The following is a 13,988-nucleotide window of genomic DNA, read 5'->3' as shown; positions in this document are numbered from 1 at the left end:
GTACGTGGGAGCAGCGGAGCATACAGGTTTCCCTTCACCTTACCTATGGCCAAGACTTACCTAAAAGCCCTCCTCTTGCTCCGCACGTCTCTGCACCGCCCCGCCTTTCCTTTCTGCACAAGAAAACACATTCCCTGAGGGAACAATCTGTGCTTCCAGGAGTGCCAGGGCTGTGCCCCTTGTTGAGCACAGGCAGGCTTGTGTGATGGTAAAGGATTTTTTTCCCAAGTCATGTTCATGCCTCAGAGAATGCCTGGAGACTGAAAGTTTTAAAATTATTTCATTAGTCAACTCACATAAGGTAAAAGTGACAAGCAGTGTTCTAAAAACATGCAGTTATTTTACCCACGATTCCTCTTCCAGTAAGCGACTACCAAGATAGCTGGGGTACAAGAATAGGTAATGGTTTTGTTTTCCCAAGATGCAGTCATTGCGATTATTTTTAGATGCAAGATTTGGAGCCAGAAGCACAGCTCATAATTATGTTGATGTGATTCTGCAACCAGTTGTTCTGTGGAATTAATTCAACTGTGAAAACTTTTAAGTCACCATCTTTTCTGAGAAAAATTGTAAGATTGAAAACTGAAAGTGAAATATTCCATGACACACAGTACTGTTTCCTGAGAACATGTCCCATCTTTCCTTGGCAGCTTGCATGCCCCTTTCCTAGCTCCTCTCCTAGTCCCTGGCTCTTGCCCTGCTCTGCCAATTATTTAAGCCCACGATGGCTGCCCCTCCCTCATGAAGCATCCCTGAAGAACCTAGCCTGATGGAGCTCCTGTACTGACAGTGTATTGTCTACAACCTTTCTTAAACTCATCTTTTCCCTTGAATTCTAGTTTATTTTCATATGTATCTCACTATTTACAAAGCTGGGTTTGTACTGTGTAATGCAGCCAGCCCTTCCTAGCCACAGATTCCACATCTGCAGATTCAACCAACTGCAAATTCAACCAGTTGCTGACAGAAAATATTTGAAAAAAACCCCAAAACCCACAAAAAAGAAAAACAATACAAATAAAAACAGCACAACAACTATTTACATAGCATTGACATTGTATTAGGTATTATAAATAATCTAGAGATGATTTAAAGTATGAGGGAGGTGAGGGTAGGTTATATGCAAATATTATGCCATTGTAAACAAAGAACTTGAATATCCTTGAATTTTGGTATCCAAGGGGGATCCGGGAATGAATTCCCCTGGATACCAAGGGACAACTATAATTTTACATTACAAAAAAAATATGTCAGATCAATATTGTAAAAAATCTGGAAGAGAGAGAGGAAACAAATATTCATAATCTCATCTTGACACAAATTCTGTACTCATTACTTTAGGGTGTTTCTAAAGTTTTTTCTATGCTTATTTTTTCATTGATTTAATTCTAGTGGATATGCAATTTCATACCCTTTCTTCAATTAATGTTATATCATAACCATTATTCAAATTGCTATATAGCCTTCATAAATATTTCTTTAAAACCTGAAAAATATTGATTATTTATCTACTGTTAAAATTTTAGATTGCTTATTCCACCATTATAAACAACAATGCAGTTAACATTTTCATGCATACAGTTTTTTCAGTGTGTGTTTCTGTGTGTATGTGTATGTATATTTTGATTTTTTCCCTTAGAAGAGTGTCCCAAAAGGAAAATTACTGAACCAAAGAGTATAATTATTTTTATGGCATACATTGTCAAACTACTTTACAAAAGAGTTGGACCAATTTATAGCAATAAAAAAGTGTATGAGAACATAAGTGTCTCCAAAGCTTCATCAGAATTATTTCCTTAATTATTCTTTATATAGATAAAATAGGATGACTTTAGTTCTTTGCTTTTTTGTTATGAAATATTTTAAACATACAGAAAAGTATGCAGAAAAAAATATAACCCGATGGTCCTGGTTTATCAAATCTTAATGCACTTCCATATTTCCATTAGTTTTTATAAAAATAAAATACTACGTCTATAATTGAAGGCTTTGTGTACCCTCTTCCCAAATCTACTCTGCTCCTTTCCTCCTTCCCTCTATAGAGACAACTGGAATTTGATGTGTCTTCTTACTCTCCATTCCCATTTCCATATATTTTAACTCTTAAATCTTTTTTTTTTTTTTGAGACAGAGTGTCACTCTGTTGCCCAGGCTAGAGTGCCATGGCGTCAGCCTAGCTCACAGCAACCTCAAACTCCTGGGCTCAAGCAATCCTACTGCCTGAGCCTCCCCAGTAGCTGAGACTACAGGCATGCACCACCACGCCTGGAAAATTTTTTCTATATATTTTTAGCTGTCCATATAATTTCTTTCTATCTTTAGTAGAGACAGGGTCTCGCTCTTGCTCAGGCTGGTCTCGAACTCCTGAGCTCAAACAATCTGCCTGCCTTGGCCTCCCAGAGTGCTAGGATTACAGGCGTGAGCCACCACGCCTGGCCAACTCTTAAATCTTTAATAAATAAGTTGAACTTGTTTATACACCATAGCTAATAGTAAAGTGCTCAGGTTCTAGAGTCAGGTAGAATTGTCCTTGAGTTCCTGCTCTGCCACTTGATAACCATGTGTCCTCGGGCTTCTCTGTGCCTCCGTTGCCTCATCTATGAAATGGAGGTAATAATTCCTATTATTTTTTATCATCTTCTTGCAAAGATTAAATGGGACAGTGCATGTGAAACTCTTGGCACAGTGCACAGCACTCACTAACATCTTTTATTATTACTCTTGTTTCCCTCATGAGTTATTTGCCCCTTGTCCTTCTTAGAAAAATTAGATTACACAAAACTTGTGAAGAACTTTTCCAACATGATCATATTATTCCTCACAATGGCTTTATGAGATAACACTACAATGATCCCATTTGATGCCAACTATAAGTCAGTAGGGAGCAGAGCTGTGTCCAAACTTGAGTTTCTGGTGTTGGCAAACTTAGCACTTATCTGCTTTAGGTTCCATGAACTCTTAACAAGTCATTTCATGATACAGTATCATTGGTCTTTGAGGTCATTTTAATCCTGTTCTTTAACACAGTCATTACAGACAGATTCCAGTTTCTCTTTTACTTGTGATTGTCTTCCTTCTCTAGTTTTTCTGAATATTCTATATAAAAAGATTTTATTGTTCTATAAAACTAAATATAGTTTAAACTCAACAGATAATATTTGCATTAATAATATAAGTATATTGAAATTTTTAGAGATTTAAAATCTCATAGAGTATTACTTTTTCTGATTTTTTAGTAAGACAAAGTCAAGATCTTAAGCAATTTTTGCACCCAAATTTTGTTCATTAATGTATTAATCCTAAACATTTTAGCTAAAATAACCCATAATGATTCTGGATATTTGTTAATAGTTAACTGGAATAGGATTAAAATTTTATGCTTTATAAAATTTAATTTTAAAAGAAAAATAATAAACCTTATCAAAATGTATTTATACACCACATGTCACAAAACCTTATATTTTTACTGGTTTTTCAAGGCACAAGAGAAAAGTACTCTGGATGTAGATTATAATCTACTCTTCCCTGCATTAATAGGACACATCTCCACATACACTTTTGTTTATACAAGTTTTAAATTACAAGAATTTTTTTTTTTGTAGAGATGGGGTCTCTATTGCCCAGGCTTGTATGCAACTCCTGGCCTCAAGCAATTCTCTCACCTTGGCCTCCCAAAGTGCTAGGATTACAGGTGTGAACCACTCTTCCTGGCCCTACAAGAAAATTTTAAGATGACATTATATGGTAATCATATTTTACTCACTTTATCATTCATTTTTTTCTTTGAATATTTGACACATCTTACATTAAGTGACATTTTCCTTATTATATTTAAGAAAACAAGATTCAGAGAATCCAAGGTGGGAGTTAATGAGGCATTACAGACAATATTACCTTGTCCCCAGCCAGGGTGGGATGAGGGAGCCTCCAGGGTGCAACTAGAGGAGCAAGGAACATCTCAAGACTCAAGAAAAGTGTGAGTTATGGACCCAAGATCACGCAAAGGGTAGTTACTGAAATAAATATGCAGTGCTTTGAAAAGACATTCAATATAGATCCCACAAACCCAAATCTACTGTTTTGGTTTTATTTCAATAGGAGAGTAATCTGGCTCTTTCCCCCCTCCAGAAATCATAGGATTTCAGGTAGGTGGCAGAACGGGTTACTAGGAGTCTATGAAAACCATCTCTCTATAAATGACAGTGTGGCCTCTTACCTGGCATTAGCCAATTCAATGAGCTACTCACTGTAGCAATACTCTGGGTCTGGCCTTTTGCCAGTATCTGAAAAGGGATCAAGGCGTATGAGCTTCAGTGTGGCTTTTACCTCAGGTCTCCTTCAGCGGACACCTTTTCCAGGGAGGCTGGCAGTCGCCTCCCCAGATAGCCACCTTGCAGCCTAGAAAGTTTACCTCTTAACAGAGGTTATACTTGCACGCAAATGCCCATACGTATACCAAACCGTTTAAAGGAAATTCATTATAACCCTCTGGATGAAAAGGCAACAGAAAAACTGCAGTACCTGGTGCCAGCCTTATGTGTAGCAGGTAGGTACGTGTGGGCTGACAGCTAACTATGCCACGGAAACATGGAGAGGCACACTCTTATCTGCTGACTACAACTCATTTCCTCTAAGACATTTTAAGCCATCTGTTCTAAAAGTTGGTATGTGGGAAGATGAAAATTCTTTTAAAAAATTATGTGGTAACACACGAAATCAAAACTGAAGCAAACGCAGCATTGCTCTTCTATGCTCTAATTTTCTGAAAAACAGTTTCAGGCAGTTAGGACCAAAGCAGGATCAGGAGCTGAACAAATTCAGGGGCCATTTTAGGGCAAGCCAGGGTGGGATTAGATGTTCCAGTCTGCACTGTTCTCCTAAGCCTGCCATGATCTGAAACTTAGATCTTGGGCCCGGGCCAGAATCAGACTGACCTTCAAGGGTAAGCAAGGAAGACAACAACACCCAGACAACTGAGGTGGTGAACTCTCTTGATACTGTCTTTTCACTCCATTCTTTGCAATGCTGATTAAATGCTCCCAATCTCAAACCCCCTCCTCCCTTTAGTGTTACTTTAGCTCTCTCCTGCTGAAATTGTATGCTTTTTTAAGATTTTGAAAATAAATGCTAACCACTATGTCTTTTGGACACAGTTGAAAACAGTTATTCTTCAGCTATCTTTCACAGTATAAATAACTTGCCCGATTTTACTAAGACTAAAGTTTGCTCTATATTTTCATTAAGAGATTATCTGTAATGGACAAAAAAAAGTACCTAATTAATATAAAGACTAATTAATATAAAGATTTGTATAATGTCTCAGGGAAATGTTATATAGATTCATGTGTATCTTATATACACATCTTTTGTAATTTCTTTTATCTTGTCATTAGCCACAGTATACGTATGAGGAGTGTGAATTAATTTTAGATGCTTTGTTCATCGTTAATTCATCTCATATTCTCTGTGAACACTTATGATAATGAATATATTTGATATTCAGCTGGCTGTTTGTGTTTTCATTTTGTAGTTCAGTAACTGATGATTCAAGGTGCATAGAACATTAAAAAAAACTAGTCTCAATTACTATAAAGAAAGTATAGATTGGTTATTTCACTAGGTTTCAAAAAACTTTTGAGACTTATTGCTTATTTTAAAAAAAGGCTGTAAGATGTTATTCCTTCTGAATTCAGTTTTAGGTAGTATGTTTAAAACAGATTCCCCAAACATAACATTACAGAATATTAGAGGGGCTCAAGAAATACGTATTCTATGCCTCAAAGTAGAGAACAGACTAATTTTAATTAATTTTAATTTAGTCTAGATTATGTTAAAATATAAGGTGATCCACATTTTTTTCTAAAACTAAAACACATTTTCAAAAGTGTGTTTGGGAAAAGCTGATATGTTAAATTTTTGACATATAAGTGAAATAAAGGTTAACTTATAATATTTATTAACTTATATTAAATACAGATTTAGTATTTTGCTTTTTCCCATTTTCATATTTAACATATGTTTATAATCATTATAATGTCATAATTACTGCATTCCATTTTAAAAGTTTATTTATTTATTTTTTAAAATACAGATTCCACATTTTATACATTGAATTTGTGTTAGGTTAAGTGACTTCTCCAATAAGCACATTGTTGATCAAAGTAAAGTAATTAAAAGAGTGGCCCATAATATGAGCAACTGTAAGGACTGCAGTACAAAGTGACTCTGTCTTTTCAGAGAGATAATCTGGGTTAAAACAAACAAAAAAACAAACTTCACATCATAGCTATATATGTATGTTGACACAGTAGAAAATTAAAAAGCTATAAAGGGTTATTATAGTGAAGTAGCCAATTTTTCACACTTGTCTCTGGTTTTAATTTTCCTGCCCTACTTAGGTACTCAACAAATTATTGCCAAATGAATAATAATGAATATTTCATATACTATCTTTCTGTTTTTTATATGTATTATTTTTACAACCAGAAAAAAATCCTAAAAATAAAAACTTAGTTCCCCCATAAACCTGAAAATTGTAGCTAGACTTGTGTTTGGTTTACTGAATATATTATAATACTTGTTAAAATTCCAGACCACCACTGAAATCTTAGCAAAGGGCCCACTCCTTAAATTAGCTCAGATTCCTCTAGGGATTGTTTTAGTGATGCCAACTCTATTTACAGTTCCAAAGATCCCTACATTCTTCCATTGTGTCAGCAAAATGCTGAAAATTCTTTGGAAAGAACATTACCAATGTTAACAGAATGTATTGAATTGAATTTTCTTCTACCTGGAAGTAAGGTAGCTACCATGAAAACTATAATAATATCTTAATGATTTAAAATTATTTGAGTAGTGAGGTTGTAACCAACTAATTACTCTTAATTAACTAATTAAAATCCTGTTGACCTCAATAAGTTTCACAAGTTTGTAATTTGCTCCTGGAAGTACTTTGAATAGTGGCAAACTTTTCTAATTGGGGCAGCAGTTGCCAGGCCCAGCTCAGTCAGGAGCACTGGGGACCTTCTCCCCAGAAGTTTCATGTGCCTAATCAGTATTCTGAGTCCATTTAAACCTGTCATCCCCCTCAATCCTGCCTTACCCTGCCGTTCAAAACATAGGCACTTATTTATCTATACTTTGTACAGTCTCAGTCTATGTTGCCCTATGCTGCCTTCCTGGTACTTCATCCTTGGTATACTGTCCTCTCTTGGAATCATCATCATGCTCTATAGAACTCCCACTTTCCGTTTAAAACAAACAAATAGACAAAAAAGCCAACTCCTTTCTATCTTTATCTTCCTCACAGATTATACCACTTGAGTTCTCTGGGAAGCAGACACTAAAATGGAATTAGGAGTGTAAGAAATTTCTTGGAAGGCCACACTTGTGAAAGATGAAAGGGGCAGGAAGCAGGAATGGAAAGGAAAGGCTCAGAACACAGTGCACGTCGGTTAAGATCTCAATCAACAAAAAGGAGAGCTAGAGAGCAAAGACTGATGATGTATTGGATGTATCGGAAAGAATGGCCAGGCCCCGGTACCTTTGATAAGCTCAGTCATTGGCTGGGGATATCCAGGAGTAGGGTGACTATAGTTTACAGTAATCTACTGTATATTTCAAAATGGCTAGAAGAGAATAATTCAAATGTTTCTAGCATAAAAACAAATATTTAAGTTGATGGATATCCCAATTACACTGGTTTGATCTTTACAAATTATATGAATGTATTAAGCTATTAACATGTACCCCCCAAATATATACATCTGTTACATATCAATAAAATAAAATAAAAATAAAGGCTGAGGCAGATCGTGCAGGCGCTAATAGCTGGAGACTGTCAGCCAACTGCGTTCCTTGTGGTTGAACATCAAGGTCTTTCCTGAAGGAAGATCAGAGGGATGCACCTCCAATGTTGCCTCACAGATTAACTCCTCCACTGCAACACCTCTGAAATCTTAAACGTCACCATCCTACTCTCTCACCCTAACGTCTTATCTTTCCGACTTGCACTCTCTTACTCTCATTATATTTGCTCTTTGATTGTAAAACTTCCATTCCTTCATTTGTTCGATCTTTTCTCAACATTCCAGTTCTCTCGTCATTTCACAGCTTTCTGCAGACAGGTTAGATCTGGTTTCTCACCACTTCTTTTATTCTCCAGCGAATATCCTTAAATTCTTTGCCCCTCTTCCTGTCTAAGTGCTCCCACTGCAAAACCCTGTCTATCTGCCTTTATTCCTACACTCAAACTGCTGGTTCCAGCTAAAGAAAATCACATAGCACCACAGATTAATGTCACATAGTTACCAATCTTAGCTGACCCCTAAACACTATACAGAAATCCTATAATTAGTTAATTCCTTCTCACACAGCATCTGAAGAAAAATCTTATAATTTTTATTTTACAACATATTAAAGAGCATGGTGAAAAAGCACGGGCTTTGGAGTCGTGTGGATTCAAATTCTAGCTCATTACTTCCTATATGGCCTTATCTAACTTTTCTGAGTCATTTTCCCCAATCTGTAAAATGGACCTAATACTAATTGTTCATGACAGATTGTTTTGAGGATTGCATAAAATATGTAATTGGTTTAATGAGAAGACTTAAATCATTGGAAGTATGTACTTGAGAGTTTCTTCCCCCAGTAACTCCTGCCAACTGTACTTTATGGAAAACCCCCCTTTTCCACGGAGTACATCTCAGTCCAATTCCATAGCATTTTGGACATTTTCAGTTATTCAACAGTCCTCCACTTGTGCAGGTCAGAGAGGAGGCTGTGTGGATGTGTTTGTATGTGTAGTGAAGGCATAATCTGCTTTCCTGACCTCCACAATTCCATCCTTCCAGTGTCTGAAAAGGCAGGCAGGCAGGGAAGAATCTGTCTCCTTATACACTGTCAAGGTTTCTGCCCCACCTTTCACTGTAAATGATCTTGCTTCTTTTCATAGGCTCAGTATGACCAGGTGGTGACCACAATAAGTTCCACTGACAAAGACGCCACTCCTAAGCAGTTCCAGTGAACGTCAATGGTCCCTTGGAAGACTTTATCTCTTGGCTGAATTCCATCCCTTCTACCCCACTCCCTATCCCAAGGACTGCTTCAGCGGTCCATATCTTATGTACGTACTTTCCACTGGCCATTGTAACCTAACTCTGGAGCCAAAGGTATAGGTAGGATTTGTCACTTTTTGTACCTCATAGGAATCAGGGACTTAAGATGAGTTGTCTTTGCCCTCTTGGCCTGGTCAGACCACCCAGCCACCTCTCCCTAATTTTCCTTCCATTATATTGGTAGCACTGGGTGGGGAATCACAGCCTAGAATGAAGGCTTGGCTCCAAAGAATTTGATAAATATTTTTCAACAGTGTACTATTTCACCATAATTCCTAGACAAATTAATAACCTTAAAGGGTAAGGAAAGGATATCGATACTTTACTCCATTCTGACACATGTATGTAAATTATCTTCTACAACTGATCTGGCTTACACTAATGAATGTTATTTTTTCTCAGTGAGATATTACAGAGTTCCATTTCTAGATTGTATGCTTGTCTGTGTCACCAATATAGGTGCACACGTGCACTGTTCTAAGTATTTTGCAAATATTAACTCATTTAATCCCCACAGCAGTCCTATGAGGTAGTTACAATTATAATCCCCAAATTACAGATGAGGGAATTAAGGCACAGACAGTTTAAGTAACTTAATTGTTTTCTATTCACTGTTATATAGTTGAATTATTCCTTCTAGGAATCCAATTAAGATCTTCAAATCCATCTTCAAAAGGAAGAGTGTTCTTAATTTTATATTTTTCTTTGTTATAAATGACTTTTAATGCTACAACCTGTCAAAAACTGGATAACTTATTTTTGTGATCTGGAAGAGGTTGTATATCATGATCCTTGATATACCCTTGATATACCAGAATTATCTAGTCCTTGGAATTTTTTAGAATTCATCCATAAATCATTTTCTACCTAGTGGCAATCATTCTTTAGGAACTATTTCAATTGTTATTGGTTGGTTTAATTTTCCTACATATTGTATTTTTTTTCCTTTTTTTTCCCTGAGGCATGCAGCAAGATATATTGTATTTTTTTATACATTATATGTTTTTAAATATAAAGCTCTTGAGCTTTCCCCATATTATGCATGAGATTTTCTTTTAATTTTGAAATATCACTTTTATCCATTGTCGTGTCCCTCTTCATTTCTCTAGTTGATGTCTGCCCAATTTGATAAATTTGACTCACAAAAATACATTTAAGATAGTGCCACTTGAATCAGTCCAGAGATTTAGATCCAAATCTAAGAATTATGAATGCAACATTTATTTTTCACTTTTAAAATATTGTCTTTTTTTTGAATGCAACATTTTAAATGAGTTTAATACAGTCTGGTATTAAATATGATGTTTTTAGTAATACTTTCCTCCTTTGTGATTTAATTTATATTTTTAAAAGTCTCCTCTTAAAGTATTAAATATGTAAATTTCATCTAATCACCTATATTTACATATCCACACACATGAACATACACAGTCACTATTTTCATTACTTTCTTATATTCTCTCTGCTCAGCAGAACAATTGCCAAGATTGAGGGTTACTGAGGTTCAACAATAACTGTCTTTGCTTGTAAGATTCTCCTTGTGGTCTTAACATACTATCACAACAAAACAAAAATATGTCAGTTTACAACATCAGGTTTAGTAACAGGTAGATGGTAGTCCTTAGGTTCTCCATCTTGTGTTATGATAAATTTTAGTCATTCTGAGAACCATGGATACTGGTTGTATCAACCCATTTATACATCATCCATGTATCATGGATGTGCAGGGAAATGTCAGTTCGGTATATACTCAGAATTCATATGATTAAAAGAAATGATAGTTACAGATTACTTTATCTATAAATTATTCTCACTTAGTATTTTGATTGTTTTAATTGCATTAGCCCTTTATGCTCCCAAGTTTAATTAGTAGGAACATAAAAATTTTATCTTTGGTGTCAACTGCCAAAAGAACAACATGTTTTTACTGTTTCCGTTTTTACTCTGTAATAGGTATTGAAATATTTTACACAGCCTCAGATTCATGTGTACTTTTTGTATGTGTGCTGGCATGCCCTTCACATTGATAACAGCATGTAGAAAATCTAAGGAAATGATTTTCTTTAAACAATGTTTAGAATTGAGTGGAAATTGACAGTTTTGAAATAACAAGTGTATTTTAAACTCACAAAGGTCCAAGATATTTCTGTAATATGTCATACATTTCTTAAAACTGTATCAAAAAGTTTGGTGTTTATAAATGCTGTACCTAATATTAGACTATGGTGTCTATAAATCATGAAAATATGACTATTTTGATATAGTACGACAGCTTCTGATAATTCTTTTTGTACTTATTTTTTTCATTTTAAACCTATTCTATTAAATGAGCTAATGCATATTTAAATCAGAAAAAGGGACTAATCACACTCTTCTTTCATGTTTCTGTCACTTTTTATCATCAAAAACAGTTGCTCCCTAATATCTCATGATTTGAAGAAATAATTGCAAGTCTATCGGAGCAAGAGTAAATGTAAAACTGCAATCGGCTAAATTGCAACACAGATTTAAGTGATACAATATATATCTAAATGTAATTTAACCTCTAAAAATTTTAAGCAATATTTCTCAATTACAGCGTCTTTAAGAAAAAAATACAAATATGAGGCCTTTGTTAGCAAACTTCTTGAACAAGAAAAAGCACAGCTGGACTCAAAGGCTCTCTACGTCAGGGACTTGCTTTCTGGTTTACCTCTGACTGACTGGCCTAGCGCAGACCCTGGCTCCTACTACAGTGCTCTCCCAGTATTTATTAAATGAACTATTTGGTAACTAAATGTTGGAAGGATCATCACATTGCCAATGAGAAGAAGTAAGATTTAAAAATAAAAGGATGCTGCACATTTTTGTTCTTCCTCAGGGTGTCTGCTCCTGCACTAGGGGCTCAGGTGAAGGCTGGACACTGACCAGGAGGAAGGTTAAGGTCAAGAGGCAAAGCGGAAGACTGGCCCATTATATACTTTGGTGCCATTTTGAGTGCTTTCTGGTGGGTCACCTAAAACACCGGGCCCCTCTCTAAACCCTCTGGTCCTAATTACCCTCGGGCCTTTTTCATCTTTTTTACCTTCTCCTGCATAAATCTCGGTGTCGTGAGTATTTTGGTGCCTGTCATACCCCCCCCCGCCCCCATTAAATTAGTTAAGGAAAACAACCTCTTTTCCATTCCCAACAGTTATCTATAAACGCTGTTTGTGGAATGCATGATAATTTTAATCCCAATCCCAATTCCAAGCGAGACCAGGAGCCCCTCAGCCTCTCCTGGGTTGGCCCTGGCGATGCGGCTACAGCTCTTCCGTGTCTCCTTCAGGGAGACGCTCCGCGGCGGTGGGGGATTTCCGAAGGGAGGGGCACGGGCTAGGGCCCTGGGCCCCGCCCTCCTCTCAGCTCGCAGGGTCTCGGGATAGAGAGGTTGAGAGGCGGCCGAGGGTCTGACTGCCTGTCGCCGCCGAGGGAGCTAAGCAAAGAAAAAGCAGCCTGCCCACCCAGCCGCAACCTCCGCCCCGCGCCGCGCACGTCTTAAGTAGGCGCCCGAGGCCCCGCCCCCGGCAGCCCGGCCCCGCCCCTCCTCGGCCTCAGACGGGGCTCTGGCTCCGCTGGCGGAGGGGCGGAGAGAACCCGCAGCTGCAACTTCGCCTGGAGCCTTTGAAAAGCCTGGGCTCAGCCGGGGATCGAGGTGCCGTCACCGCCGAGCCGCCGCCGCCTCCCCGGCCCGGGCCTCAGCCCAAGCGGCTTGGCCATGGCAGCCGCCGCCTCTGCGGCGAATCTGGCCCCTGCGCTCCCCGCCCGTCGCTGAGCAGCCGTTAAGCAGCCAGCCTGTCCGCCCGCTCTTCTCCTGCCCGCGCCGCCGAGGCCCAGGCTCCGCTCAAGTTTCCGCCGCCGAAGCAGCCCGAGGCGAAGGCGAGGGAGGACGGACGTGGGGAGTCGGGCGCCCCCGGCCCACCCAGCTCTCCCGACGGCGATGTGGGGGCGCTTCCTGGCCCCCGAGACCGGCGGCCGGGACAGCCCCGGCGGAGCCCGCAGCTTCCCGGCCGGTAAGGAGCAGGACAGCTTCCAGGCTGGGGTGCGGGTCGTGGCAGATCGCGGCGCCTCGGGACCCCGCCGCCGCTCCTCTCCCTCCTCAGGCCTGGCTTCCCCCTGGCCGCCTCCCCGCCGCCGCCGCCGCGCACCCCGTTTCCTCCCCGCAGGCTGACATCTGGCGGGCCGCGTCCCCGGCGCGTCCGCCCCGCATCCCGGCGCACCGGCCCCGCCACGGCTCCGCGTCCCGCCGGCCGCAGCCCCGGTGCCCGCAGCTATCCAGCTCGCCTGGGCCCCCTCGGTCCGAGCTTTGTTGTCCGTCTTCCTGTCCTCCTCCTTTTCCCTCGTGGGGTGTGTGACCGGCGTGATAACGGGACTTGCTTGGCGCCCGTGGGGACCCGGGCGGGAAGGTCGCTGCGACCGCGGTTCGGCGCCCGCCCCGGCCCTGTGGGGCGCGGGCCCTGGTCTCCCGTGCCTGCACCCGCAGCCGCTACTGCAGGGCACGTTTCGGGGCGGGAGGAAGCTGCCGGCGATGCGGTCGCTGCAATTGAGCCCCGAGGGAACTTCAGCCCCTCACGGGAGCCCGGACGCCGCCCCGCAGCCCCCTCCGGCGTAAGGGGAGGGCACGTCCTGCGAGAGCCAATCGACCTTTGAGCAATGGGTGTGTTAATTCGTTTGCCTTTCTCTGGCCTCTTCAAGGAAAATTAGGGGTTTGCCGTGTTCCCTGTGAGAAGGGGGCAGTTTGTATAGGACAGCCATTTCATGCCCGCATTGCTCAGAGGTTGTGTAGGAGCCCCCAAATCAGGATAAATCTTCCCTTAATTTGGGATAAAAAAATAAGGCTTGGGTTGCCCGTGA

General features: G+C 39.9%; 1 protein-coding gene across 1 annotated transcript in view; it reads left to right on the top strand.

The window, feature by feature from the left end:
• The first annotated feature begins 12,704 nt into the window (after positions 1-12,704).
• Positions 12,705-13,988, top strand: part of CEP85L (centrosomal protein 85 like) — a 108,035-nt gene continuing 106,751 nt past the window's right edge. The window contains exon 1 of the mRNA XM_045544256.1: positions 12,705-13,147. Within this exon, the coding sequence (XP_045400212.1) occupies positions 13,075-13,147 (73 nt within the window). The 5' untranslated portion in view covers positions 12,705-13,074. The remainder of the gene's footprint in view (positions 13,148-13,988) is intronic.

This window comes from Lemur catta, chromosome 2, assembly GCF_020740605.2.
Source record: "Lemur catta isolate mLemCat1 chromosome 2, mLemCat1.pri, whole genome shotgun sequence".
NCBI classification, from domain to species: Eukaryota; Metazoa; Chordata; class Mammalia; order Primates; family Lemuridae; genus Lemur; species Lemur catta.
The sequence above is the reverse complement of the archived record's forward strand: the minus strand, read 5'-3'. Positions and strand labels throughout refer to the sequence as shown.